The 27,788-nt window shown below is 40.4% G+C and overlaps 1 protein-coding gene across 2 annotated transcripts in view; it reads right to left on the bottom strand.

The window, feature by feature from the left end:
- SLIT3 (slit guidance ligand 3) overlaps nucleotides 1–27,788 on the bottom strand; it is a 1,050,869-nt gene that overhangs the window by 273,438 nt on the left and 749,643 nt on the right. The window contains exons 11-14 of one of the 2 annotated variants that reach the window (XM_073573731.1): nucleotides 27,599–27,670; nucleotides 16,110–16,181; nucleotides 5,388–5,531; nucleotides 2,505–2,668 (exon numbers count right to left, since the gene is read on the bottom strand). In XM_073573731.1, coding sequence (XP_073429832.1) covers nucleotides 2,505–2,668; nucleotides 5,388–5,531; nucleotides 16,110–16,181; nucleotides 27,599–27,670 — 452 coding nt within the window. The remainder of the gene's footprint in view (nucleotides 1–2,504; nucleotides 2,669–5,387; nucleotides 5,532–16,109; nucleotides 16,182–27,598; nucleotides 27,671–27,788) is intronic. The other variant, XM_073573732.1, reaches the window with a different exon arrangement.

Raw genomic sequence — 27,788 nt, 5'->3', positions numbered from 1 at the left:
TGCTATTAATATTTTATCATTGTACTGTATGCACTAAGCACTTTACATAGGACCTTAATACATATGTATATTTACCTGTGTGGGGTGTTCTATCACTTTGACAGTCCATTTTTTTCTATTCCCACTGTTTTGAATCTGTGCTGACCAAGTAGATTGACATGAAATAATTTGTGGCAATGTACTGATTAACTGTCCCGCTTTATTATGATACATTTCTATGAGGGCAATTGTGTTGTAAGGGATGCTTTGTATACCCTGGGAGTGTAGCACTCTCTTCATTAATTCCCCTTTTAAATTGATATGTTTATGTGTTAATAAAAGAATTGTTTAAATTTGAAGCTTCCTTTACTTGAAGGTTTGCCAGCCATAACCATTACAGCTTATAAGAGAAAGGCATCAAATAAAAAGTCAAAAGTATCTCTTTACAATTTTAGTAAATGCACCCATCTCAGAATGTTACGATGATGTACATTACTATAAATATAAACACATTTGTAACAACTTGAAGATACACTTTTACCGAGATATATATATATATATATATATATATACAGACAGAGAAAGATGATGGTTCAGGCTGAGTACTAAGCAGCAGGTATATCTGCATTATGACAGCATAGTTCATATGTCACGTCCACAAATGCACTCGAAATGACTGGCAGCAAAACAAATACGTAAGTACTTTCACATTTTTAGGGTCTGGCAGATATATACATTGTGGGGGGGATATTGCCTAATAACCGTGTACACTTGAGATGAATGTCACTCTATAGGCACGCTGTTTCATCTGTTATCTTCTTACTGTATTTATTTATTTTACTCATTTATATAGCGCCATTAATTCCGCAGTGCTTTACAGACATTATTGGCACTGTCCCCGATGGGGCTCACAATCTAAATTCCCTATCAGTATGTCTTTGAGGTGTGGGTGGAAACCAGAGTACCTGGAGGAAACCCACGCAAACACGGGGAGAACATACAAACTCCATGCAGATGTTGTCCTTGGTGTCCAAGGCTGCAGTGCTAACCACTGAGCCACCGTGCCGCCCTCTACATAGTGCTGGTTTCACCAGACTATAATACCACACACTAACAGAAGGGGTCTCCTTTATTACTGAGCTGTGTCCATGTCCTCATCAGAGATACATGAGCATTGTGTGCATGGGCAGATACATCTGTGAGGTGCTGCTTTTGGTGTCAGTTATTCCGGATCCTTGAAGGTCCCTGCTAGAAGTGAGTAGGGTCCGCTAGGCTTCGCCATTATACATTTGAATCCGCATTGCTACCGTGTCTCTGCTCTGAACAATGTGAACTGCACTGTGTGCTGATATTTCATGGAAATATACAATGACTAGTCACTGGAAGCCAAAAGAGTCTTCTCCACATAATAATCTCAATGAACAAGAAAACTGGAAATGTGATTATACTACAGATGACTAAGGCCTCTTTCACACTTCAGTTTTTTACAATCAGTCACAATCCGCCAGGTTTTGAAAAAAACGGATCCTCAATTTTCTTTTGAGGATCCGTTTTTTTCCCCATTGACTTCCATTAATGGCGGATTGTGACGGATGGCTGTCCGTTGCATCCGTTTTTTTTGAGGATCCGCCAAAAGTTGCTGTCCGTCACCATCCTCAAAGATTTGAAAACGGAGCTTGCAAAGTTTTTTTCTCTGGCGGATCCTCAAGACACTCATTTAACCCGAAATTCTTTCTGGGTGCCGGACAAAAAAAAATTCTCTCTCTCTCTCGGCTGTGATTCCTTTAACATTCTTCATTTTGCGGATCCGTCAAAAAAACGGACGGGTGGCATCCGTTGTCATCAGTACTAAAACGGATCCGCCATCCGTCCTTTTGGCAGATTTTGACTGATGCAAAAAACTGAAGTGTGAAAGAGGCGTAACAGCATTATTTTCAAAGGGTATAATGTCCTCAAAATTAAAATTAGTCAAATTAGTAAATCAGAAATTAGAGCAGTAGCTTAAGTTTAGCATTTATTTACGTGACATCAGAACGTGCAGTCATATTGGATGTCACCACTGAATTATTAGTCTTATCAATACTTTACCAGAATATCATTTTTTATTGTATATCAGAATCTTATCAAAAACAGAAGGGGAAACCGTCATAAGGCTATTAACTTGAGCATGCGGACAAGAATGGCTGGGTCCAAGTATAACTCTGTATCTGCCCACAGCTATGACACTGAAAGTCTAGGTTGCTTTCCTGTAATATACTTGGAAGATTAAATTTATGTTTACAAAATTAGGAAATAAATAACGTTACTGAGAAAAACAAGTTCTTTTTTCTACGTATTCTTTTTTTAAACCTATCCGTATAACTGATTTTGTCCAAGCCTAACTGAATTTGCCAAATGCAATTTATAAAGCCACGCAGTAATATCCATTACAGAAAACACTGTTTTTGCTGATTTGATTACAAGCCAATCTGGAAATGCTCATATCTTAGTGGAAGAGGCAGTCCTGGCCAGAGTAAATTAATTACCTGTACAACGGAACTTCTTACTCTTGATCTGGCTGATGCGCTTGTTGGCGAGGCGGCGGGGGCTGGTGCATCGGGTACCGCTGGTTTCTATTGGATTATCTTGCAGGTAATCAGCGAGCCACTTCAGATGGCAGTCACACACAAATGGGTTCTGCGCTAAATGTCTGGAGTAGAGACAGGAAATTTAATCAGGGATGCCAGAATACATGTGAAGAAAAATAAGTGTGGATATGTGCTTTTAGGTGTTTTCTGGACACAGATTATTAAAACATTAATAAATAAAGTTCACAGTTAGCATGCAGTTAAAATTGTGTCCTGACACATAGCGTTCAAAGCACAGAGTATAGAGACTTCCCATCTGTGCTTTCAAATGAACGGAGCCAATCAGGCAGGACTTAGGCGGCAGCTCTCAGGGGGCTTTTTGTGACTAACAATGTGTGCAGGGAGAGCAGGCGCCACAGAAGCAGGGGAGACGCCACAGATCTGCTAAGTGTATGAAGCATTACTTCCCTAGAGCTTGTGTGAGACTGCAGGAGAGTATTAAGATAATGGATACTAGGTGAATTGGGAAAACTCTTACTGTTTTATCCATCTTGAGACTGTATATAGTCTAAGGATGGTACTTTTTAAATGGAGTGGCTTGGCATTGACGGTTGGAGTGTGTGAGCTGTGAGATAGATACAGCTCTTGCAGAGAGGAAAAAGCACAATGCCTCTTGGGAAATGTAGTCCAGAGGCACAGAGGGAGCAAACAGAACGTAAAACAATAACAGACCACACAAATGGCTGCAGGGGCTGAAAAGAAGCTAAAATAAATAAATATAAAAGGTAACAGGGGAATTTGGGGACTCATGACTCGGATAACCAGATAAACAGTGAGTGAAATAAGTTAGAACACCATAAATTTTGAAAGTTAATATATTTCTAAAGATGATATTAACATGAAATTCTTACCAGATGTCAGTAACAATCCATTATATCTACACAGGCAAACAAATCAAATCATATAGATCCATAACCAATCCCGTCAGTATTTTTTCAACCATAAGGATGCAAAGGTCTTGAGAGGGCTCTCTGGTTTTACCCATCATGAGATGTTTCCTGTTTGGCAACTTGCAAATGAGACCCTTTTTTTATAGGCCATCAGCTGAACCAGCTGATATTACTTTTTCACTAAGTGGCAGGATTGGCTTCTACTTACTGATTTCAGCTGGTGTCATGACTTTCCAGGACATTTTGCACCTCTCTTTCTGCATGTATTCAATACTTTTCCGTGTGTCATTTCTCATTATTACACATATGTAACTTAATTTATGGCCATCTATGGTTTGATTTCTTTGTGTCACTTAGATGGGTTGTTTCCAACATCCGGTGATAATTTCATGTCAATAGCACCTTTAGAAATATATTTACTTAGAAAATTGGTGATGTGTTCAATACTTATTTCACACACTTTATATGTATATATATATATATATATATATATATATACATACACACACATACATATAAAGTGGGTGAAATAAGTATTGTTATTTATAAATATCTATCTATATACACACAAAGACAGATATACACAAAGATAGAGAGATGTATTTTGATATTAATATATCTATATATTGAAAGATCTATCTATCTACCTAGATCTATCTATATTTTTTATTTTTTTCAAACCTTTATATTACCAGAGATAATAATGCTTCGAAAATGCATTACTGTTAATCAAAAACATATTCGAAAAAAGGGCACACAACAGAAATATCAATGTTAAAATTATTGCTTTAAATTAGCTAAAATAATGTGAAGTGAAGTATAAACAGTAGTTGGTTTAGGGACATTGGTTTTGGATGATTAAGTCAATTATTCAAGAACTAAGAATATGACCCATTTACTGCAGGACCTGAAAATACATGTGTACTAACCATGAGCATAGAGATAAAAGCCTGTTTTAGCACTGGAAAAGAGCCATATTTTATTCTGTGGCCTACAGTATGGTCTGTATGGTTGAAGGGGTTTTCTTAAAATAATTTGTGATGGTAAATCCCTATAAAATGCCCGTGTTTACTGATGGTGGTATAACAGCTAAGACCCCCGTGATACTTATTATATATAAAGGAGATGCTGTGCTCCTTCTTAATGCACAGTGGCATGAATGGCTGATGCTATTCAATGAACTACAATATAGACTAATTCAAGTGAAGACTGCTACGTGGACGCCCTAAGGATTTTGTTCCCTTTGTTATTTGGCTCGGCCGATGTCCCGGGGGTCAGACCCGCACTGATTATATTCTGCTTCTTCCTGCTGGCACCAGGCAGGACCTGCACAGGATATTGGTCTCCTCCATATTAGACTCCAAGAGGCTTTCCAGAAGCCGTTCTCTCCGGACCGAGCGTCTTTAATGGAGCTGTTCAACCAATGTAAGTGCGTGTGTTGCTGCTAAATGTTCCAGAACATAAAATGGGACAAGTCTGGAAGCTTTTTCGTAAATTAATCTTTATTGTGAATAACTATAAAATGTGAACCGTTCTAATACTTTCCACTTGAACTAAATTGAATTTATCATCAGCGCAACCTTGAATTGTAGACTATAAATAGGGAATACGCAATGCATAGCACTGAAAGCTTATTCTTTGTTATCCACTTCTACTAGTAGTATATTTCAGAGCAAATGACTCTAATCTCAAAATATACAACATGAATATGCTTAGTGCAGCACTGCTTAATTTGGCAATAAGAGAATATAAAAAAAACTTTATATAGCACATATGAAGCCTTCCAGAATGATCTATTCATTGGTTGTAGTTAATGAAAAATGTACAGTAATAGAAGATACAAATGTTAAGATTTATTACAGAGAACATCTTTAAATCCACATATACTTACAGGGTTTGAATTGATTTTAGAGGAGCAAACAGACCCTTGCTGATTGTCTGGAGTTTGTTGTCATAGAGGGAGAGCAAATTTAAACTTTGTAGATCCTGAAATGTGTTTACCCGTAGGCAATTTATTTTATTAGCGTTCAGTAGCCTGAAAAAAGCACAAATAAATAATACTGTAAACCAAAACACATATATTAGGCTTATGAGGGCCTCTATATGCATGTATCTATCTATCTATACTGTATATCTCATATCCATCTTTGTATCTATCTATTCCATCATCTCTCTATTCTATCTATCTATATATATTTACACACAATACTGCATAAGTTTTAGGTTGGTGTAGAAAAAGTGCTGCAAAGTAAGAATGCTTTCAAAAAGTATTAATAGCTTATTTTTATCAATTAGCAAAATGAGTGAACAGAAAAGAACTCTAAGGGTATGTTTCCACAGTCAGGATACGGCAGCGCTTTGGACGCAGCACATGTCCGCTCCGTCCAAAGCGCTGCCGGCTTTTGAATGCCGGTGATTCCGCTTGTGTTCATTGAACTATGCGGAATCACCGCATCCTATGCATTGGACGGTGATATTTATCTTGCAGAGATGGAGCGTCTCCGCAAGATAAACAGACATGCTGCTGTCTGGAAAGACGCGCCGCATGTGTGTCTCCACAGGAAATCCCCTCCACTATGGTGTAACATCTGGACGCTGCGGGTTGGAGACACGGATGTACGCAGCATCCAACCCGCAGCATTTACTGATCGTGGAAACATACCCTAAATCAAATCAGCATTTTGTGTTGCCACTCCTGGCATTCAAAACAGCAACAATTCTCCTAGTTACACTTGTGTTCACAGTTTGGAAGGAAGTCGGCAGGGAACTTGTTCCAAATATCTTGGTGAACCAACCACAGATCTTCTGTGAATGTAGACTTGCGCACAACCTTCTGTCTCTTCACATAATCTGAGATCTCAATGTCTCAGTCTTTTGGCTGCAGTGGTGACATCTTGTCAACAGCTCATATCACCACTGCTGTTAGAATCTATTTCGTTTTGACCATCCACCATCTTGTTGTGGTTTTCTGGCTGCTGGTCTTTTTCCTCTGGTGCTGGGTTTGTCTTAGGTCAGGTGATTGTATCACCCTTTATTACCCAGCACCTGCCCCCCAGTCCTTGCTGGACAACAGTGTTAATCCACTAGGGTTCTGGCTGGGTGCTTTGATTGCTTTTTGTGTGTGATATTGTGCAGTTCTAGGTCCACTAGTTCTGCCTGTTTTTGCTTTTCCATTTGTTTCTGCAGCTTCCTCTATTTTTTACTAGGAGGTTACCTGTTTTTGTTCCCAGTACCTAGATCGTTCAGGGATCCCCTTCCCCCTACCTATAGTCTTCATTTGAGCTTAGCCTAGGAAACGTCGGTGGGTCTATTCACAGGGAATAGGTTGCCCACTCCATCGTACGGTTTCAGCCTAGTCCTAGTACAGGGTCAGCTTTTCCCCCTTCTACCCTAGTCCTGAGTTTCAGATCGGTAACAACTGCAGCTTGTCACTGAGCTGTGCGGCTTGTGCAATCTACAACAGCGGTGCCACTGAGCTTTACAAAGGATTCTCACTTAGAATCTAGAGTCTTAAGGGGGTTTTACACATAGCGATATCGCTAGCAATATCGCTAAAACGTCACTGATTTTGTGACGTTATAGCGATATTGCTAGTGATATCGCTATGTGTGATACTTACCTCCGTCCGGCTCCCCCTCTGTCTGTCGCTGATCGCGCGAGATTGGGCGGCTCCATTTCTCGTCGTTTGCTTCCTGCTGTGTGAGACGAGCGACGCTGGACGCGGGCGGGAGGATGTGAGGATCGCTGTGTGTGAAAGGTGAGTATCGTCCGCTGTGTCGCTGCTGCATCGCTGTGAGATCTTCCTGTGTGGAAGCTCACTAGCGATCATTTAGCGATGCACCAGCGATCCTGACCGGGTCGAATCGCTGGTGCATCGCTAAATGTAAAAGGGCCTTTAGTTTGGAGCAATAAAGCTGGATTAGTCATTTAATCTTTATCAAACACAAGCCCTTCCCCCCTCCCCTTGTCACTAAAGAATAATGCTCTGCATTTTAACTATTCAACATAATGATGCCTACTAACGAAAATACAATTCTTCCTCGGTGTGACGATGAAGGGCAACTCAATCAGTTCAGAAGCAATTCCTAAAGCAGATAAAGCAGGTATTGGATGAATTGTAAATGGGACATAGTGATTTCATTTATTCCATTACCCAAGGGGCTCACAGCATTATTGGATTATCTCTTCTACAAGCTTAAAAATTGCCTTGGTTAATGTTATTAAAAATTCTTCTCTCTCTTTCCATAGGGCAAAATATATGCCTTAGGTTTTCAAGCTGCATGGCACGCAGTTACTTAAATGCATACACACTTTGAAATAGGCATCGCCTATGTTGAGGCATGATAAAAAGTTCAAAATAGTAGTAGTATGGATACAATGTCATGTGGGAATAGTTAATCTATTTTATCAATGCTGTATGGTGGCTGTCAGGACACACAGTTGATGGGAGATATCTATCATAGAGGTGCATATCCTCTGTGATATAAACCTGGAGTATCACACTAGTACACATAGTACTAAGAGGGCTTAATCAGCCATGTTAGGTCCAGCTCTAATTATGAGCAGCTGAAGAGTTAGGGCAGGATGGAGGTGGGTAGAGCTCCTGGATTGTGTGGATTTGCAAAAGGATAAAGGAGCTGGACTCTAAAGGGCCTGTCACACTAAGCGATATCGCTAGCAATATCGCTATAACTTGTGACGTTATAGCGATATTGCTAGCGATATCGCTGTGTCTGATACTTACCTCCGACTCGCTCCCCCGCTGGTTATCGCTGATCGCGCGAGAAAGTTCAGGACTGTTTCTCGTCGTCAGCTTCCTGCGGCGCTTCCTGCTGTGAGGACGAGCGACGCGTGGAGCCGGGCGGGAGGACGCAGGATCGCCTGGTGTGACAGGTAAGTAGCGACCCCCGTCCCCAGCGATGTCGCTGGTGAGATCTGCCTGTGTGGCAGCTCACTAGCGACCACTTAGCGATGCACCAGCGATCCTGACCGCGTCATATCGCTAGTCGGGATCGCTGGTACATCGCTAAGTGTGACAGTACCTTAAGTCAAGCGGGCAAACTCGAACTATTGTATGAACTGTTTTTTTATGTTTTACTTTGTGCTGAACAAAGGCTGTATTTAAGTTTTTCTGTGATGTGGTTTATGACAACTGAAATAAGCCAGCTGGACTTTAAATAGAAATTGTTCTTGTGATACGTCAGATCTCTCCCAAGTGAGTAGCATTTTTACAATAGATACATGTATATTTTTTTCTATCCACAGAGAGAAATTTATTTTTTGCCCCCAATCTGAACAACTTCCTTAGGCTGGTTACTTGGAAAATTGCTAAAATACCATATTTTTCAGACTAGAAAACGCACTTTTTTTTCCAAATATTTTTTGGGAAAATGGGGGTGCATATTATAGTTTAAATGTACTTACCAGGAATGTGGCGGTAGCAGGAGTCGTGTGATTCTGCTGACCCTGGACTGGGAAGAGGGAGTGTTCAGAGGTCCGACACTGCAGGACGATGATCTGACTCCCATCCTAGGCCAGTGTGGCAGGTTCCGCACTGTTCGGCGGTGTGGGGGCTCCACCGACATTTTGTCAAAGCCCGGAGCACCCACACTTCTATTGCTGCACTGTGTGGCCTCCAAAAAAATGACCGCTGGAGACGACGCCATTTTTCATGGAGGTCACCGCATTGCAGCAATGGATGTGGAGGGGCTCCAGGCCTTCACAGAATGTCGGTGGAGCCCCAGCACCACCGAGCATCGACAACCCTGTCATACGAGCCTGGGATGAGAGTCAGATCATCGCTGTACCACTGAACACCTATTGTGACCCCGCTCCACCGGCAATGCCATTTCTCCGCAAATAAGCTGAATTCAGTCAGCAAAATGAACCCCCATTTGATGCATTAATTTTTTTTCCATATTTTCCTTCTGAAAATTTTGGGTGCGTCTTATAGTCCGAAAAATAAGGACGATGTTTCATTGTATTTTATTTGTTAAATAAGCTTGAGTTCGAAGATATAAGTATTGCTATTCTGTAACCAGAAAAAGTAAGTGAACTGGTGACCTTTTTGGTCCCTTCATGTTTTGTCTTTATAGTTATCTTTCTGCCACTCCTTGAGGTATAAAATATAAATGTATTGGTTAGAGATCAGTTTCATGCAGATCACAAAAAAGAAAATGAATGGCACCATTTTCCACATTGTTGAAGATGGCATCAGCCAAAAAGCAGGCTCGTGATATCAGGCATTACACATCAGGTGCAGTCATGCAGAAAATGGGAGTGTTAGTCACCGTCTGTGAATAAGAATATACAGATACAAGTGATAGGGAGGTGCTGGACCTGCAGAGTCTGTGCGACTGTGAATTGATTGATTCACAATATACTGCAGCATAGCACCTTAACAACACAAACAAGATGAGAAATTTCATACGACTGTGTTCCAATTTTTCTGCTGAAAAAAATACTAAAACCAAGGCTTGAAACCAAGTCTGCTTTCTGGCTTGTGTCAGAGAAAGTGCTGCAAATCAGATTTTTGGGAAAAATTAGTTCAAGCCGACAAATTCAAATCTCAAAAGTGTAGTTCATCTCTAGTGCTGTATCAATTTAAATTCTAAGTAGTTTGCAGTGGATGTGTGCAAAAACCTTGCATTTTTAGGAAGTTAAAGTGAAAACCTGAAAAGTGATGTAAATGAACCTCCTAAGCTAAATTGCTTAATTAAAAGCACTACACATATTAATACCATAACATTACAGCTGTAGCTTAAAAGAAATCTGTCAGCAGGATCAACCCTCCTAAGCCACTTATGTGGGCAAACAGGTTTAAATACCTCCAGTCTCTTCAGCAATGTGCTAGTGTTAGCTCATTTTCACTCTGTCTGGTTGGAAGTACTAGCAGTCTTCTAGTGTCTCCATGGAGTACCATTAGAGGATTGCTGGTGTGATATCTTGGTGGTCTTCTCAAGCTAAGTTTTTCCACCCTCTCTATCTTTAGTTGTAGTGGGGTCTGATTAGTGCTACCCTGTCCCCTCCCTATCCAAGGCCTATCTCTATGGTCAGGCAGGGATTAGGTTCCTGTTTGGCGATAGGATGCGGAACCTATTTAGGGACATTTGGGGCAGACAGGGTGTTGTTAGATTTGCTTAGGGGTCAACACTCCCCCCATCCCTAGTGTTTGGGCTTCCCCTCCTTCTCCCCGTTGTTGTGCACCTTACTTCTCCCTCACCCAGCATGACATGGGGTTGGTCCATTGCCTGGATGTGTTTCCACTTAAAGGATGCAGGTTCATCAGGAGACCACAATATGGAAAAGCACTCTGTAGGAGTGGATGTCCTTTAATGTGCGCTTTTGTTTTAAACGTTAGCTAATATTTGATGGAAGTATTACAGTAATGGCCAAAAGTGTTGGCTCTATTGAAATTGTTAAAAAATGAAGTATTTCTCCCAGAAAATGATTGCAATTGCACTTGTTTAGTTATAAATATGTTTACTTCCTCTGTATGTATTGGAATAACAAAAAAAAAAAACACAGAAAAAAAGGCAAATTGGACAAAATTTCAGGCTGAACACCAAAAATGTGCTGGACAAAATTGTTGCCACCTTTCCAAAAAATGTGGGTAAACAACTTAGTTTCAAGCATGTGATGCTTGTTCAAACTCACCTGTGGCAAGTAACAGGTGTGGGCAATATGAAAATTACATCTGAAACCAGAAAAAAGGGGAGATGTTGACAATCTTTGCACTGTGTATCTGTGTGTAACACACTAAGCATGGAAAACTGAAAGAGGAGAAGAGAACTGTCTGAGGACTTGAGAACCAAGTTTGTTGAAAAACACCAAGAATCTCAAGGTTACAAATCCATCTCCAGAGATCTTGATGTTCCTTTGTCCACGGTGCACAACATAATCAAGAAGTTTACAACCCATGGAACTATAGCTAATCTCCCTATACGTGATCAGCAGAGAAAAATTGATGAAAGGTTGCAATGCAGGATTGTCCAGATGGTATATAAGCAGCCTCAATCAAGTTTCAAAGAAATTCAAGCTGTACTCAGGGCGCATCAGTGTCAGCACAAACTATCTGTCAACATTTGAATGAAATGAAACGCTATGGCAGGAGACACAGGGGAATCCAAATGCGGAAACTGAGAAATAAAAAAGCTAAACTGCAGTTTTCCAAATGTACATGAGTGAGCCAAGATCCTCCTGGGAAAGCATCTTGTGGACAGATGAGACCAAGACAGAGATATTTGGTAAAGCACACCATTCTGTTTCCCGAAAACAGAATGAATGAGGCCTACAAAGAAAAGAACACAGTGCCTACAGTTAAAAATGGTGGAGGTTCAAAGATATTATGGGGTTGTTTTACTGCCTCTGGCACTGGGTGTCTTGACTGTGTGCAAGGCATCAGGAAATCTGAAGATTACTAAAGGATGTTGGGTGGCAATGTTGTGCCCAGTTTCAGAAAGTTGGGTTTGCATCCTTAGTCATGGGTCTTCCAGCAGCACAATTACCCCAAACATTACCCACCAGAAATGGATGGAAACAAAGAGCAAGAGAGTTCTTTAGTTGCCAGCAATGAGTCTGGATCTACTGTATATGCTATTGAACACTTGTGGTGAGATCTTAAAATTGCTGTTGGTAGAAGGCACCCTTCAAATATGAGAGAACTGGAGCAGTTTGGCAAAGAAGAGTGGTCCAAAATTCGAGTTGAGAGATGTAAGAAACTTGTTGATGGTTATAGGAAGCAATTGATTGCAGTTATTTATTCCAAAGGTTGTGCAATCAAATATTAAGTTGAGGGTGCCAACAATTTTATCTTTTTTTATGTTGTCCCAATACACACAAAGGAAATAAACGTGTAAAACAAAACATGTAATTGCAATAATTTTCTGGCAGAAATACTTCATTTTCTGGAACAATTTCAAGGGTGCCAGCACTTTAAGCCATGACTGTATATTGAGAGGATGCATTACCCTGCATACAGATATGTGAATCGGTTTCATGGAAACATGGTAAGTTAACTGATAAGGAGAATGTATCTATATCCTGATTAAGATGTATTCTTTGGTGTGTTATTATTTTTACATGCATATTTTGGCTATCAACAGACTTTGTCATGGTGTTATTTTAGTTTAACTAGCATGAATTCCTTTCTGGTCTTCTGACTTCGGTTCCAGCTGTGATAGAGTAATACAGAGATATCCACCGATGAGTGGGGGTAGCATTTTGCATATTATTTGTAGGGTGCCAATCTCCGTGGAAAGGTAGGGGAGAAGTTTAGGGATAATTTGGTAATATACAGTATTTACAGTACATGTACTAATATCCTGATTTGTTGTACCTTTAGTTCCTTTAGTTATAGTACTATCTTCCATCAAGTGCAGAGGGCCTAATTGAAGGTTAATTTTAAGTTTAACTAGTATTTTCATTCCTGTTTTTTTTTACCTTGACTACATTTATGATCGTGTAATACAGGGGTAAACAAAGAAAAATATCCAGCTTCATAAAAATGTGCAAAATTGTATTGAAAAAAAAAACATGTTTCGAACACAAGCAGTGTTTTTATGAAATACAATTCTTGATAAAGAACACTTCTTGCATTTTTTTGAGACAGTAGTATCTTTCACACAGCAGGATGGCCCAACATAGTCCTTCATATAGTACAATGCATCCTGTATTGCTTTCCATACAGTATAATGGCCCCACACAGTCCTTGATACAGTATAATGGTCACTGCATTGCATTCCAAACAATATAATTGACCTTGCATAGCCCTCCATACAGAATAATGGGCCCTGCATTGCCTTCCATACAGTATAATGTCCCCACACAGTCCTTCATACAGAATAATTAGCCCCAAATAGTCCTCCATACTGTATAGATGCCAACACAGTTGAAAGTGTGATGCCGGGTAGGGGGCCATGCGTGCATCAAAGGCCACATACACTCACCATGCAGCTCAGATTTGACCCGCAGGTCAGAGATTGACGTGTGCTCTACGACGATGTGGGTGATAAAGTCATACAGAAAATGATTATTTCAATGCTGCTAAATGTGATTCTAAAATCAATTGATTCATGGGGTGTACTTAATTTTCAGACATTGCCTCTGTATTTTAGCCTAGCTTTGGGTAAATAATGACACTGTGCAAATGTCATTGTTATTGTTCATCTGAGGTTGTTTTAACCTAATTTTAGAACCTTTTAAGAGACAGATGTTTTGTTTTGTTTTTTGTTAATGCCTTAATATGTAAAGCCATAGAATTGTATTTCTTATGACTATATATTAAGATTTTAAAGTGCTATTCCATGAATATTTTTTAGCTCAATAGCCCATACAAGTTGTTAACACCTGTTTTATATGTAGTGGGTGAAACAAGAATTGAACCCTTCACCAATTTTCTAAGTAAATTTATTTCTACAGGTACATTTGACATGAAATTCCAAACACCACAAACAAAGAAAGCAAACCATGGATATCCATAAATTAAAGTTATATGTAATAATGAGAAATGGCACAGGTCAAAATGTTTAACAAATGAAGAAAGAGAAGTGCAAAAAGCCATGGAAAGTCATGACACCAGCTGAAAATAAAAAAATAATATCTGCTGGTTCAACTGAAGGCCTATAAAAAGGTGTCCCATTACCAAGGTGCCATTCAAGAAACTTCTCATGATGGGTAAAACCAATGAGCTGTCTCAAGACCTTTGCAACCTTATTGTTGCAAAATGTACTGAGGACATCGCTTACAGAAAAAATATCTAAGTTATTGAAAGTTCCAGTAGGTACTGTTGGGACCATAATCCAGAAGTGGAAAGAACATCATTTCACTATAAACTGGCCATAATCAGGTTCTCCTTGCAAGACTTCAGACATATGAGTGAAAAGAATTATCAAACGTGTTGTCCAAAAGCCAAGGACCACCTGTGGAGAGCTACAGAAATACTTGGGATCAGCAAGTACAATTTTTTTTCAAAGAAAACTGTAAGTAATGTACTCAACCTCCACGGCCTGTATGCACCAGTGCTGAACAAAAAGTATGTTCAAGAGTGGTTAAAGTTTGCTCAACAACATTTAGACAAACCTGTGAAATACTGGGAGAATAAAGTTTGGTAAGATTAGACCAAAATTAAACTCTATGTCATAATACACACCATGAATGAAAAGCAATGCATATCACCCCAAAACACAACATCAGCAGTGAAGTTTGGAGGTGAGAACATTATGGTATGGGGCCGTTTTTCAGCATATGGCATTGGCAAACTTCATAACATTATAAGAAGGATGAATAGGCAAATTTACAGAGACACTCTTGATAAAAATATGCTGCCATCTACCAGGATGATGAAGATGAATGAGGGTGGACATTTCAGCAAGACACTGATCCCAAATATACAAACAAGGAAACTCTCAATTGGTTTCAGAGAAAGAAAATTTAGCTGCTAGAATTGCCCAGCCAATCACCTGACCTGAATTCAACAGAAAATGTATGGAAGGAACTAAAGCTTAGAGTTCATAAAAGGAGTCCACGGGACCTTCAGTATTTGAAGTGTGTTTGAGTGGAAGAATGGACCAAAATTAAATCTGAGCAATGCATGCGACTAGTTTCTCCATAAAGGAGGAGTCTTGAAGCTGTCATCACAAACAAAGGCTTTTCTACGAAGTATTAAATATATTTCATTAAGCGTGTACAATACTTTTTCCCTGTATAATTTCTCACTATTACACAACATAATTTATGGACATCTATGGTATAATTTTTTTGCCTGTGTATATTGGATGAGTTGTTACCGACATCTGGTGAGAATTTCATGTCAATAGCACTTTTAGAAATATATTTACTTTGAAAATTGGTGGTTCAATACTTATTTCACCCACTGTATATGGGAAAGGAAAGAAACACATTGAGGATTCACATTTGTAAACATAATTATATGTTATTACACACATTAAGGGATCCATTTCATTACTCAAGTCAATCACAACTCTTTGACCTTGTCAATGACAAATGCAGGTAACATTTTGTAATCAGGAAATGAGATCTCCCACAGTGTGACATAATACCAGTCATTTTCAGATAAAATAGTTGTTCATTAAACAGAACATCGGTCCCATGAAAGTGTTTATGTAGACATAAATAATGCCGTCACAGCAGCATTTTTCTATTACATGCATACATATTGCCATTTTATCTTTTATGTGCCTACGGACGCTATCCCCAATTCATGCGCTAATGACAAGATGGAAAGAAAAAATGTAATTGCTTTGGAAATGCAAAGCTTATTCTTTTTAACATCAATAGATAATTTTGTCCACCAAATGTACAGTATATGTAAACTGTGGCCTTCATTTATCTATGGTAATTCTAGATCCATTCAGTATGAGATGACTTAAAGAATCTAAGAATGTCCCTCCACTAGTAAAAAGTCTTCTAAATCGTGTGGCAGCTAAAATGTGTTGGAGATTTATTGTTTCAGCATTGAAAAATTACATTCTCTACTAGATGAGATCAATAGTTTCCTTTTCTGTAGTTTTCGGTTTGTAGGGCTATGAATTCCACAAACCTACCGCTGGAGAAGAGTAAACTTCATAAAATGATAAATAATCATAACACTCACAACAACTGAAGAGATACAAGGCCATCAAAAAGTCCTTTGGGGATTTCGGTGATCTTATTTCCATACAGCACTCTGTAAAATAAAGCAGACAAGTCTTACACACTCTATGTTTTCCATTTATTATTTTCCTTACTTCAGTATTCAAATTTCTATTGATTTTTTAAGGACGGTGCTTCAAGTGTGACAAGCAACCTTTCATTTAACAAGCAATCTAAGCAAACTCAGTCTGAGTCAAGTGAAATGAAATCTTAGGATTCATGCTCAGTCTCCTGCCATGCATACAGTTTAAACAAGGCAACTAATCCAAAGGCTTTATACAGACCGAATGCACACCTAACCCAGCATCAGTCATAAAATACACCAATCTGCAGACCCTGATGTGACTATTGCAGCAAATGGTGCCTTGCAATATTAACCCTTCACCACCGTGGGTTTTTCATTTTTTTTTTGCTCCCCCCTTCCCAGAGCCATAACTTTTTTATTTTTCTGTCAATATGGCCATGTGACATCTTAGTGCAAAAAAGTGCAATTCCAAAATTGTTTTTTCGCTTTTTTACCATGTTCACTAAATGCTAAAACTGACCTGCCATTATGATTCTTCGGGTCATTACAAGTTCATAGACACCAAATATGTCTAGGTTCTCTTTTATTTAAGTGGTGAAAAAAAAATCCAAAGTTTCTAAGAAAAAAAAATTGCCATTTTCTGAGACCCGTAACGTCTCCATTTTTCAGGATCTGGGTGAGGGCTTGTTTTTTTTCGCCAAGCTGATGTTTTTATTGATACCATTTTGGTGTAGATACGATCTTTTGATCACCCATTATGGCATTTTAATGCAATGTTACGGCAACCAAGAAAAATTTTAATTCTGGTGTTTTGATCCTTTTTTCTCGTTACACCATTTACCAATCGGATTAAATCTTTTTATATATTGATAGATCGGGCAATTCTAAACGATACCAAATATGTGTTTTTATTATTATTGTTGCTTTATTTTGAACAGGGAGAATGTGTGGGCGATTTGAAATTTATATGGTTTATATTTTTTAAAACTTTTTTTACTTTACACTTGCTTTAATAGTCTCCATAGGAGACTAAAAGCTGTTATCAACCGAGCGCTGGTGCTACACACAGTAGAGCTTCAGCCCTACTCTTTGTAGCAGAAACGCTCTCTTGCTTTCAGCGCTGACTACTGGGCAGTGCTCATTGCTGTCCGGCAATGACAACCACAGGGGTCTCCTGCAGACCCCGGGTTGTCATGCCAACTCATAGGCGACCTGCGGTCATGTGACACGGGAGTCAATGGGCGCGATTAGTGATGCGCTTCAGGCATGAGCATGTTAAATAACGCTTTAAGAGATTTTTTCATTTAACATCTAATGATACCAGCTGACATGTCCGGAAACGTTGCGGGCTCATCGCCGTTGCCTGCAGCAAACAGGAGGAGTCAACCTTAGATGTTCCTGTACGTCTATGGTTGGAAAGGAGTTAAAAGGCCCTTTATTATACACAGCTATTGATCATATTTGTATAGTCAGTGGGTGGAAATATACAGGTTAATAAAACTTTTATACCTCCAGAAATAGGAAAGTAAAAGCATACACCCCCAATGATCCACAGGAACGCAAAAGCATAAACCCTGATGATATTAAGTGCAACAATTTCTTCTCGCACTTTACTGGCAATCAGATCAATATCTGAATTAACATTTTACATTAAAGAGTACTCATCACCAGTCTGTCCAGTTATCTAAATAACAAATTCTTAAATATGCTGATTAGTGTCTCTACAGCCATCCTAAAGGCCTACAAGATCTCACATGTTATTGAGAGAATGTGCACTCTGAATTACCATATCTTCCGGACTATAAGTCACTCTTTTTTCCTCCCAAAATTTGGAAGAAAATGGGGAGTGCGTCTTATAGTCCAGATGTTCCTGCTGTGGCTTTGGATGGGGAGGTGGGGGAGTGGCAGCAGCGGAGCAGCGGGTCACAGGAGGCAGGAGCCTCTCCTCTCTCCATGGCCATGAGAATATTCATGTATCTTTAATAGCGGACACATTGTTAGCCTTAGCTGCTGACTTCCTCCAGCGGCTGGGCTCTGAAGTGTGCCCGCTACTTAAGGCAATGAATATTCACTGCTCTCCACTCCCATGGGTGTGGAGAGCAGTGCATATTCATTGATCTTTAATAGCAGGTACAGTAGTCGCAGCCACCGGCTTCCTGCAGCAGCCAGGCAATCAGGTGTGCCCGCTATTAAAGAGAATGAATATTCACTGTTCTCCACGCCCATTGGAGTGGAGAGCAGTGAATATTCATTCCCTTTAGTAGCGGGCACACATTATTCACCGACCGCTGCAGGAAGCCAGCGAATGCGACTACTGTTCCCGCTATTAAACATCAATGACTATTCACTGCTCTCCACTCCCATAGTCCAGCTGTGGTGCGTAGTGAGTATTCCGGAAGCTGTTCTCTGCTTGTAAGCAGGGCATGATGTCACTGACATGTGCTGCTTACAGGCATAAATTTGCTGTGAAGGAGCGCAGAGAAAGTAAGAATGGTTTATGTTTTATTTTTTTTTATGTTTTTCTGATGGTGGCCATGCATACCAGTATAGAGATGAGGAGATCATGCATACCAGAATGGGGATTGATGGGACCATGCATACCAGGATGGGGATGAGTGGACCATGCATACCAGAATGGGGATTGAGGATGAGAGGGCCATGCATACCAAAATGGGAATTGAGGGGACCATGCAGATCAGAATGGGGATAAAAGGACCATGCATATCAGGATGGGGATGAGGGGGCCAAGAATACCAGGATAGGGATGAGGAGCTATGCATAACAGGATAGGGATGAGGGGGCCATGTATACCAGGATAGGGATGAAAGGACAATGTATACCAGAATGGGCCATGCATACCAGAATAGGGATAAGGGGGCAATGCACAGCAGTAGAGGGATGAGGTTCCATGCATACAAGGATAGGGATGTGTTATGAATGGGTCACCGAGGAGGAAAGCAGGACCAGGCTAAGCCACAAGAAAACCAGAGGGGTTGGTAACTAAGCGGATTGCAGACCCCTGATCCTATCCACACAACTAGCAGTAGCCGTGGAGCGTTCCCACGATGCCCTAAACGCCTCGGTACAGCTGGAGAGCTAACTAGCCTAAATCAAGAAAGGTGAAATCTAAACTGCCCCAGAGCAGACCCCAAAGGAATAGATAGCCCCCAAACATATATGCAGGCAAAAAAATAGACTGAGCAAATGATGGGGCCCACACTGACTAGACAGGACAGGAAAGGAAAGACACTGTATGCAATCACGTAAAAAACCCTGAAAAATCCAACACATTTGATGCACAAAAACCACTGAAGTCACATGACTTTGCCCCCACTATATCAGCACTCTGGTATATACTGAAAGCAAAGCAAAAAGAGACCAATATAACAGGGGACAGAACAAACTGACACAAGCAGTAACATATGGGCGGTGATCCAGCACAGCCCCAGCAGGAGCAAGCTGACCCGCACAAAGCAGAGATAGACAAAACCAGATCAAATGCAAAAAGATTAGCAAATGAACCACTTAGCTGAACCATGCAGGAACAGAGCAGAAGACATCAGACCTCAGAAGGCACAGGAAGAAAATCACCAGCAGGGATTGAGGGAAGTCAGCTGTCTTAAATAATCCAGTCAGAAACCCCAGATCTCCAATCGTCATCATCATTATCAGGTGGTAAGCCTCTGTCAATCTGACCTGCACCACTACCTCCAGTAATCACCAGAGGGAGCCCAGAAAGAGAACTCGCAACACCTCTGTCAATCTGATCAGCTCCACTACCTTCAGTATCCACCAGAGGGACCCAAGAAAGGGAATTCACAACAGGGATGAGGGGAACCTGCATACCAGGATAGGGATTAGGGGGCCATGCATACCAGAATGGGAATTGAGGAGACCATGTAGACCAGAATGGGGATAAAGGGACCATGCATATCAGGATAGGGATGAGGGGGCCAAGCATACCAGGATAGGGATGAAGAGCTATGCATACCAGGATAGGGATAAGGGGGCCATGCATACCAGGATAGGGATGAAAAGACAATGTATACCAGAAAGGGGATGAATGGGCCATGCATACCGGGATAGGGATGAGGTTCCATGCATACCAGGATATGGATGAAGGTCCATGCATACCAGGATAGGGATGAGGGGGCCATGCATACCAGGACAGGGATGAGGGGGCCATGCATACCAGTAAGGGGATGAATGGGCCATGCACACCAGAATAGGGATGAGGGGGCCATGCAAAGCAGGATAGGGATAAGGGGACCATTCATACCAGGATAGGGATGAGGGGACCATGCATAACAAAATAGGGGATATTAGTACAGAAATGACCATATTTTTTGCTTCAATTTTTTTTCTATTTTCCTACTCTAAAACCTAGGTGGGTCTTTTTAGTCTGAAAAATACAGTAAACCTTTACTAAATAGTTACCGAACAGTAAAATAATTTGCGTAGTTACCTCTGAATAAAGGATGCAGCACTAGTTTACATTAAAGTGCAAGATCTTGCTATAATATGTGAGATCCTGAACTTTCACAGTGGGTGGCTGTGAAGGGTTGTGGAACCTTGATGTTTGGACTCAACTTTTGGTAGTAAGTAGGGTCCTTTACCCAACATTTTTGATAAGTGTTATTTAGAAAAAAAATCATTAGTCTATGGCTGACAACTGTGATCTGAAATAAAAAAGACAGCAATAGACTAGTGAGAAGTACAGTTTAGGCCCTATTCAGACATCCATTTTTGACGTACATGTTCTGTGTTTTTCTCAGAGAGAACATCATATACTTGTTGTTAAGGGTCTGGTCAGGTGAGAAAGTCTCCAGGAGTGGACCCTCTGGATCGTGGCACCGAGGGGCCCCGGGCAAGCTGCCAGGTGGAGCCGACCTCTATACAGGAATCGTTAGGAGCAGGCCCAGGGGTTCGGGTACCACGATAGCCGGTACCAAGAGGGGCGGCTCAGAATGGACTGGCGTAAGACCACGGAAGTACAGAGGGAGAGCAGGACTGAACCACAGACAGCAGGATGGAGCAGGGACATGGAGGACAGGACCGGAGTAGGAGTGCAGGACCGGACCACAGATAGCAGGACGGAGCAGGGACACGGAGGACAGGAACGGAGTAGGACTGCAGGGCTGGACCATGAACCGCAGGACGGAGCAGGGACACGGAGGACAGGACCGGAGTAGGACTGCAGGACTGGTCCACGGACAGCAGGATGGAGCAGGGACACGGAGGACAGGACCAGAGTAGGACTGCAGGACTTGACCACAGACAGCAGGATGGAGCAGGGACATGGAGGACAGGACCGGAGTAGGACTGCAGGAGACAAGTGTAGCAAGGTAAGCAGCGGTAGCGGGAGAGGGGCCTAGCGTGCTATATGACATGACGATCAGGCGCCTCCAATACAGGAGGGCCGCCTGATATGCCCCAGCCTAGTCTCCCATTGGTCCGGTGGTGCTTTCGGGTCAGGGCACCGCCGGAGCACAAGAGACAAGGAGGAGGCGCGGCCGCGGCCTACGGCGCATGCGCATAGCATGACGAGTCGCCATCGACCGCGGACCCGGAGGGAGAGGCTGCCAGGCGGCTGCGACGCGGGAATGGTGGCAGGGTGAGTATACGGCGGCATGACACCTGTTATAATCTATGGAGCTGTTCACATGTCAATGGTTTTGGAAATATGACCGTGTTTGATCTGAGTCACCTATCAAAATTACCCATACAAGTCTATGGGTCTGTGGATAGAAGAAGCTTTGCAATGAATTTATTTAGTCATACGAGAAAATCATTGATGAAACACTGATGGTAAAAACAGAAACCAAACTGATGAAAAATGGATCAAAAACACTGATGAAACTCAGACCACTTTTTGAGTATCAGAAAAAATAATAATGTAAAAAATAAAAACTTCTCACAATTTTTAGATACTCCATATATTTTGTTTTTTTTCTCACCTCACTGGGACATTCATTGTCAGACTCTGGTGTATGACGCACTCTCAGGAGGTGAGCCAGCACCATATCTGGCCTCTAACAGCAGTGACCAGAGCTGAATGCTGACCACTGCTGTTAAGCCCTTAAATACCTTTCTCAATCGCTTACAGCAGGGTTTAAGTGTCATGGTCTGAGGAAGCATCATTTTCCCTGACACAATCGCAAGGCACTGATTGCTTGCCATGGCATCTGGATGCCTGCTATGATGTCTTCATAGGAGACCATCATTATTCAATATAGTGCTATACTACGGTACTGCAGTATACAGAGTAAGTGATCAGATCAGTTCCAAAGGGTACTATAAAATAAATAAATGCCATTGATGTGAAAAGACAACAGGAGTTTTCTGAAACCAGAAGACCCCTTTAAAGCAATGTTTAAAGGCACAATTTAAACCCTTTCCAACATCGGGCGTAATAGTACGCCGATGTTGGACTCCCTTCCTTTGATGTGGGCTCTGGTGCTGATCCCACATCTTTTCTGGCATGTCAGCTGTTTTGAACAGCTGACATGTGCCCGCAACAGCCGCAGGTGGAATCATGATCCACAGCCGACTGTTAACTAGTTAAATGCCACTGTCAATAACGCGCTCTTACGGCAAGCACGCCGTAAAACCTGCCTATTGGTGACCCCGTCACGTGATCGCGGGTCACCGATGGGTCGGCATGACAACCAGAGGTCTCCAGCAGACCTCTATGGTTGTCACTGCCGGATTGCTATGAGCGCCGCCTGTATGCAGCAGAGCCGATTGGGTTATGGCAGCTTCTAGTTTTCCATGGAGACTATTGAAACATTCAAAAGTAAAAAAGAAAGTTTTTAAAAATATAAAAAAATATATAAAAGTTCAAATCACCCCCCTTTCGCCCAATTCAAAATAAAACAAAAAAAAAAATCAAACTTACAAATATTTGGTATTGCCGAGTTCAGAATCGCCCGATCTATCAATATAAGAAAAATAACCTGATCGCTACATGGCTTAACGAGAAAAAAAAAAGTGAAAGTGCCAGAATTACTTTGTTTAGGTCGCTGCAACATTGAGTTAAAATCTAATAACGGGAGATCAAAAGATTGTATCTGCACCAAAATTATATCATTAAAAATGTAAGCTTGGCACAGAAAAAAAAAAAAAGCCCTCACCCAACCTGAGATCATGAAAAATGGAGACGCTACGGGTATTGGAAAATGGCGCTTTTTTTTTTTTTTTAACAAACTTTGGAATGTTTTTTCACCACTTTTAAAAAAGAACCTACACGTTTGGTGTCTTTGAACTCATAATGACCTGGAGAATCATAATGGCAGTTTTAGAATTTAGTGAGCATGGTACAAAAAAATACAAAAAACAAGTGTGAGATTGAAATTTTTTAAAAATTTCACAGCACTTGGAATTTTTGTTCTCAGTTTCTAGTACACAATATGTTGAAAACAATGGTGTTTTTCCAAAGTATAACTCATCCCGCAATAAACAAGCCCTCACATGGCCATTTTGACCAAAAAATTAAAAAGTTATGGCTCTGGGAAGAAGGGGAGCAAAAAATGAAAATGCAAATCCAAAAATACCTTTGGTCGTTAAGGGGTTAATTTTATTTGTGAATTATTTTCAAATATTTATTTCTTAGTTAATTTATAATTGTAGTTATTAGTGGTGATGATAATATATTTCATGACATTGTCTGTAACACAGTTCACAGCAGAATTGCATCTAAATGATGTTCTTTTCAGTAAAGCAGTTGCTGTCAAGTGAATACTTTCAGAAACCACAGTTACCGGCCAGTATGGCTCCACTCAGCTTTCATCCGTGCTATGCTTATTATTGAAGCTGACCCTAGTTCACATATTTTAGATTGTCACCTCACATTAAATTACTTCCAGTGAGTAAGAAGCAGCTTCTCCAAACCCCTGCATGATATAAGAAGAGTCACCGAAGAGAGCAGTGCTCTTGTATGCTTGACACTGGGCTCAGTAAAACGGATTTTGATCTTCTCGTTCGATCCATTCCCAGATATTAAAACCAGATGTTTTCAAAACCCCAAAGAGAAAATACATCTGCTATATCATTCATCAATTTATAATACATGTCTATTCCTAGGGCGAACAAGTGTGAGCTAAAAATTTGTCTAAACCTATTTGGAGTTTGTTGCTGCATTTATCAAGTCATCAAGACCAGATCTAAGAACATAGGAAAGAAAGGAGAAATCTGAGGGTATGTTCATGCAATGTCTTCACCCAGAAAAATGTTTCCAATGCACTTGCAATAAGATTCCCATTTATTTGAAAACTGAAAAGAGTCTGACAATGTACAGATCCATTTTTGGAGTGGGAAACACTCCAAATTTACAACTGAAATAAATTAAATGGAAGTAGCAAAAAAAAAAAAAACCACCCCAAAATCATATTTTTTTCACTGTCACGACAGATTTTTCTGCTAGAATTTAAAAATAAAAACTATGTGAACATAGGGTCAATCTTTGAGTTGATTGCCCAGTCGCTATACTGAAAGTGCAGTACACAGGTAAAAATGAGCTTTATTTCTTCCAGTGGCCGCCAGATTTCAGTCATGCAGGCTTACCAGGAGCAGTTACAGTAACTGCTCACAGCATTAAGAGCAGCGGCTGTAGTCACACCCTAGCACTGACTGACAGCTGGCTCTGCAGCTTAATAGCATTATAAGACATGACGGGTTCCCTTTAACCCCTTACCAACAAATGACGAACCAGTAACTCATATGCCGGCTCCTTAACTTTGCTGCAGGCTCATAAGCCAAGCCCACATCTTTCCCCACACATGACGGTTGATTAAGTTAGTCATCATGTGCTCTAACAGCCACAGGTGGAGTGGAGTCAATCCCAGGGGAGCGCATCATTCCACACTTTCATCAGCTAGTCAGTGATGTGTTCATGATGGGTCATCATGACAGCCGGGGGTCTGATGATCATCTCATGCCTGTAATTACAATCCTCCTGTGAAAGCCAGCCCATGCTCACCTTCACAGATTGTGATTTTAGCTATACATAGCAATGCTGATTTTCTGCTATGTATAATAAAAGCCATCAGACAATCGCAGCTTCAAGTCAACTAAGGGGACTATTAAAGGGGATTGCCCATGAACAAAAGTTCATGTTAATCAACAGATCTTGGAATAATTTAACTTTCCACAATTGGACGTGTTTGGATATGTACTGTGTAATGGCTGTGTCTGACTGTGCAGGAACAAGGTCTGATCATACCACAGCTCCTGGGTAGGGGAGAACGAAAAAGAGAGTATACAGACATTACAGCATGGGATTGCAAATGAGTCTTTCTTTGAAGTAAAATATTGCTTAAAAACAGGCAGTGAAATGTTTTGTCTCACAAAAAGAATCAGATGCGATCCCATGCTGTAATGTCTGTATTCTTTTTTGCTTCCTCCCCTGCCCAGGAGCTGTGGTATGATCAGACCATGTACAGTCAGACATTACACAGTACACAACAGGGGCACAGTAATAAGATTATCTCAGCACAGGAACATTTTATGTATACACATCCAATTGTGGAAATTATTATAATTTCCAAGATCTATTGATTAAAATGAACTTTTGTTCATGGGAAAACCTCTTTAAATTCAGTAAACAATAAAAAAGTAAAAATACACATATTTGGTATTGCTGTGTTCATAAAAGTCTGCTCTATCAAAATCTAAAATACATTAATCCGGTTGCTGAATGGCATTATAAAAAAAAACAAAAACGCCAGAACTAAGTTTTTTTGGCAGCTGCAACACTGCAACAAAACATTGTATGAACCCCTGAATGGTATCAGTAAAAAAGTCAGCTCACAACGCAAAAAAATAATCCCTCATATAGCCCCCACACCCAAAAATGACAACAAACCCAAGAAATGTTTTTCTTACAAATTTTCAGATTTTTTTTTCTCACCACTTTAATAAAAAAAACTATGTTGTTACTGTTTAGTGAACATGGTAAATAATAAATAAAAAAATATTATGAAATTGCACTTTATTTGCAATTTCAACGCACTTAGAATTTTTTTTCCCATTTTCCAGTACACTATATGGTAGAATGTAAAATGTCATTGAAAAGTTTAACTGGTCCCACAAAAAAGAAGCCCTTATAAGGCTATACTGATGAAAAATATAAAAAATATAATGGCTTTTGGAAGAAGGGGCGAAATAATGAACATGAAAAAAAAAAAAAATTAAAAATGGCCATGAGGTGAAGGGGTTAAGGAGTTAAGGATGGTACATATGATCATAGATTCCTTGCAAAATGGCAACTGTAGTGATCACATGGTCAAAATGTATTATAACCACAGTAAAAAAAACAAACATGGGAAGACTTACTAAAGTCTGCAAAAATGAATTTTAACCTCACAAGAAGGTTTTTCTTTAGGATGGTTACCGTACATTATTGCTAAGAAAAACAGTTCAACATGTGGGTAAATGTTCTGCATCCTCCAGTGTCGGGATCTCTGATGTCTTGGACTTAGAATCAAAATGTCTCACATGTAAATGTTAAATTGCTTCAAATACCAGAGAGCAGAGATGAGAAAAACAGACAGGAGCTGCAGTGAATGTACCGGCTCCAGAGAAGTCTTTAATCAGCAAACAATTTCTAGGTTACTCATGTAGAAAGGACTTAATAGGGTTACGTAGACTTCTACTCTCAGCGTCTGTAGTCTACATGAGCAATTGCCAATTTAAGAGAGATTAGTCTGTCTTTGGTGCCTGGACAGTTGTTGGCCTACATGTGGCCTTACTCACAAGGCAAATTAACATCCTTATACTGCTACAATAATAGATTACAAGAAAACCTGAGAACATTTGGCATGTTTCCTCAAGTTGAATATATATTTGTAATTATGTCAAGATATGCACATTTAGGGCTCATACTCACTTGCGAGAATGAGAACTCGGCACTGCCGCCGGCACTTGGACCGGAGCGTGCGGCTGCACAGAAATACATGTAGCCGCACGCTCCGGTCTGAGCGCAGGCGGCAGTGCTAGGTTTTCATGCAAGCGAGTGTCTCACAAGTGAGTATGAGCCCTAAGGGGCATATCTGCGGTTCTCCATTAGGTGGTCTTAGTATATTCAGATCAATAAGAGTAAAACAAAAATCTGCTCTTTCCTTGCACAAACTTGTCAATATTCTGCTCCCAAACTAATGACAAAATCAAAGATCTAAAAGCTCAACTTTGGAAAAACTGGTTAGACTTTTTTATATCTGTGGAAGCTGTTAAATGAATATATGATATCACTCGATAGAATTCTAGACAGGAACTATAGTGTTGACTGAAAAACAGAGGAATTCAACCAAGAGATTAGGAAATTGCACGCAATGTAATCCCTGAACTTTAGGATCAGTAACACTGACTGGCTACATAGTGCATCAGTCTGACGTATCACAATGTTTGCTACACTTTCCGAAAATACTTACAGTGAGGTGAGAGATTTTAATCCGCTGAAAGCATCCGATGCAATCTCAGATATCTGGTTTTTACTGAGATCTCTAAAAAAAAAAATATGAAAAAAAAAATTGGCTAAATGGTTATACTTAAAAACAAAGGCAGATTTATACAATAGTATTACACAGTGACTACAAAGATGGCAGACAAGAAATGGACTGT

Source organism: Dendrobates tinctorius, unplaced genomic scaffold (genome assembly GCF_039654945.1).
Source record: "Dendrobates tinctorius isolate UK_male_01 unplaced genomic scaffold, ASM3965494v1 ptg000036l, whole genome shotgun sequence".
NCBI classification, from domain to species: domain Eukaryota; kingdom Metazoa; phylum Chordata; class Amphibia; order Anura; family Dendrobatidae; genus Dendrobates; species Dendrobates tinctorius.
Note: the sequence above shows the minus strand (reverse complement) of the source record. Positions and strands in the feature narration are given on the sequence as shown.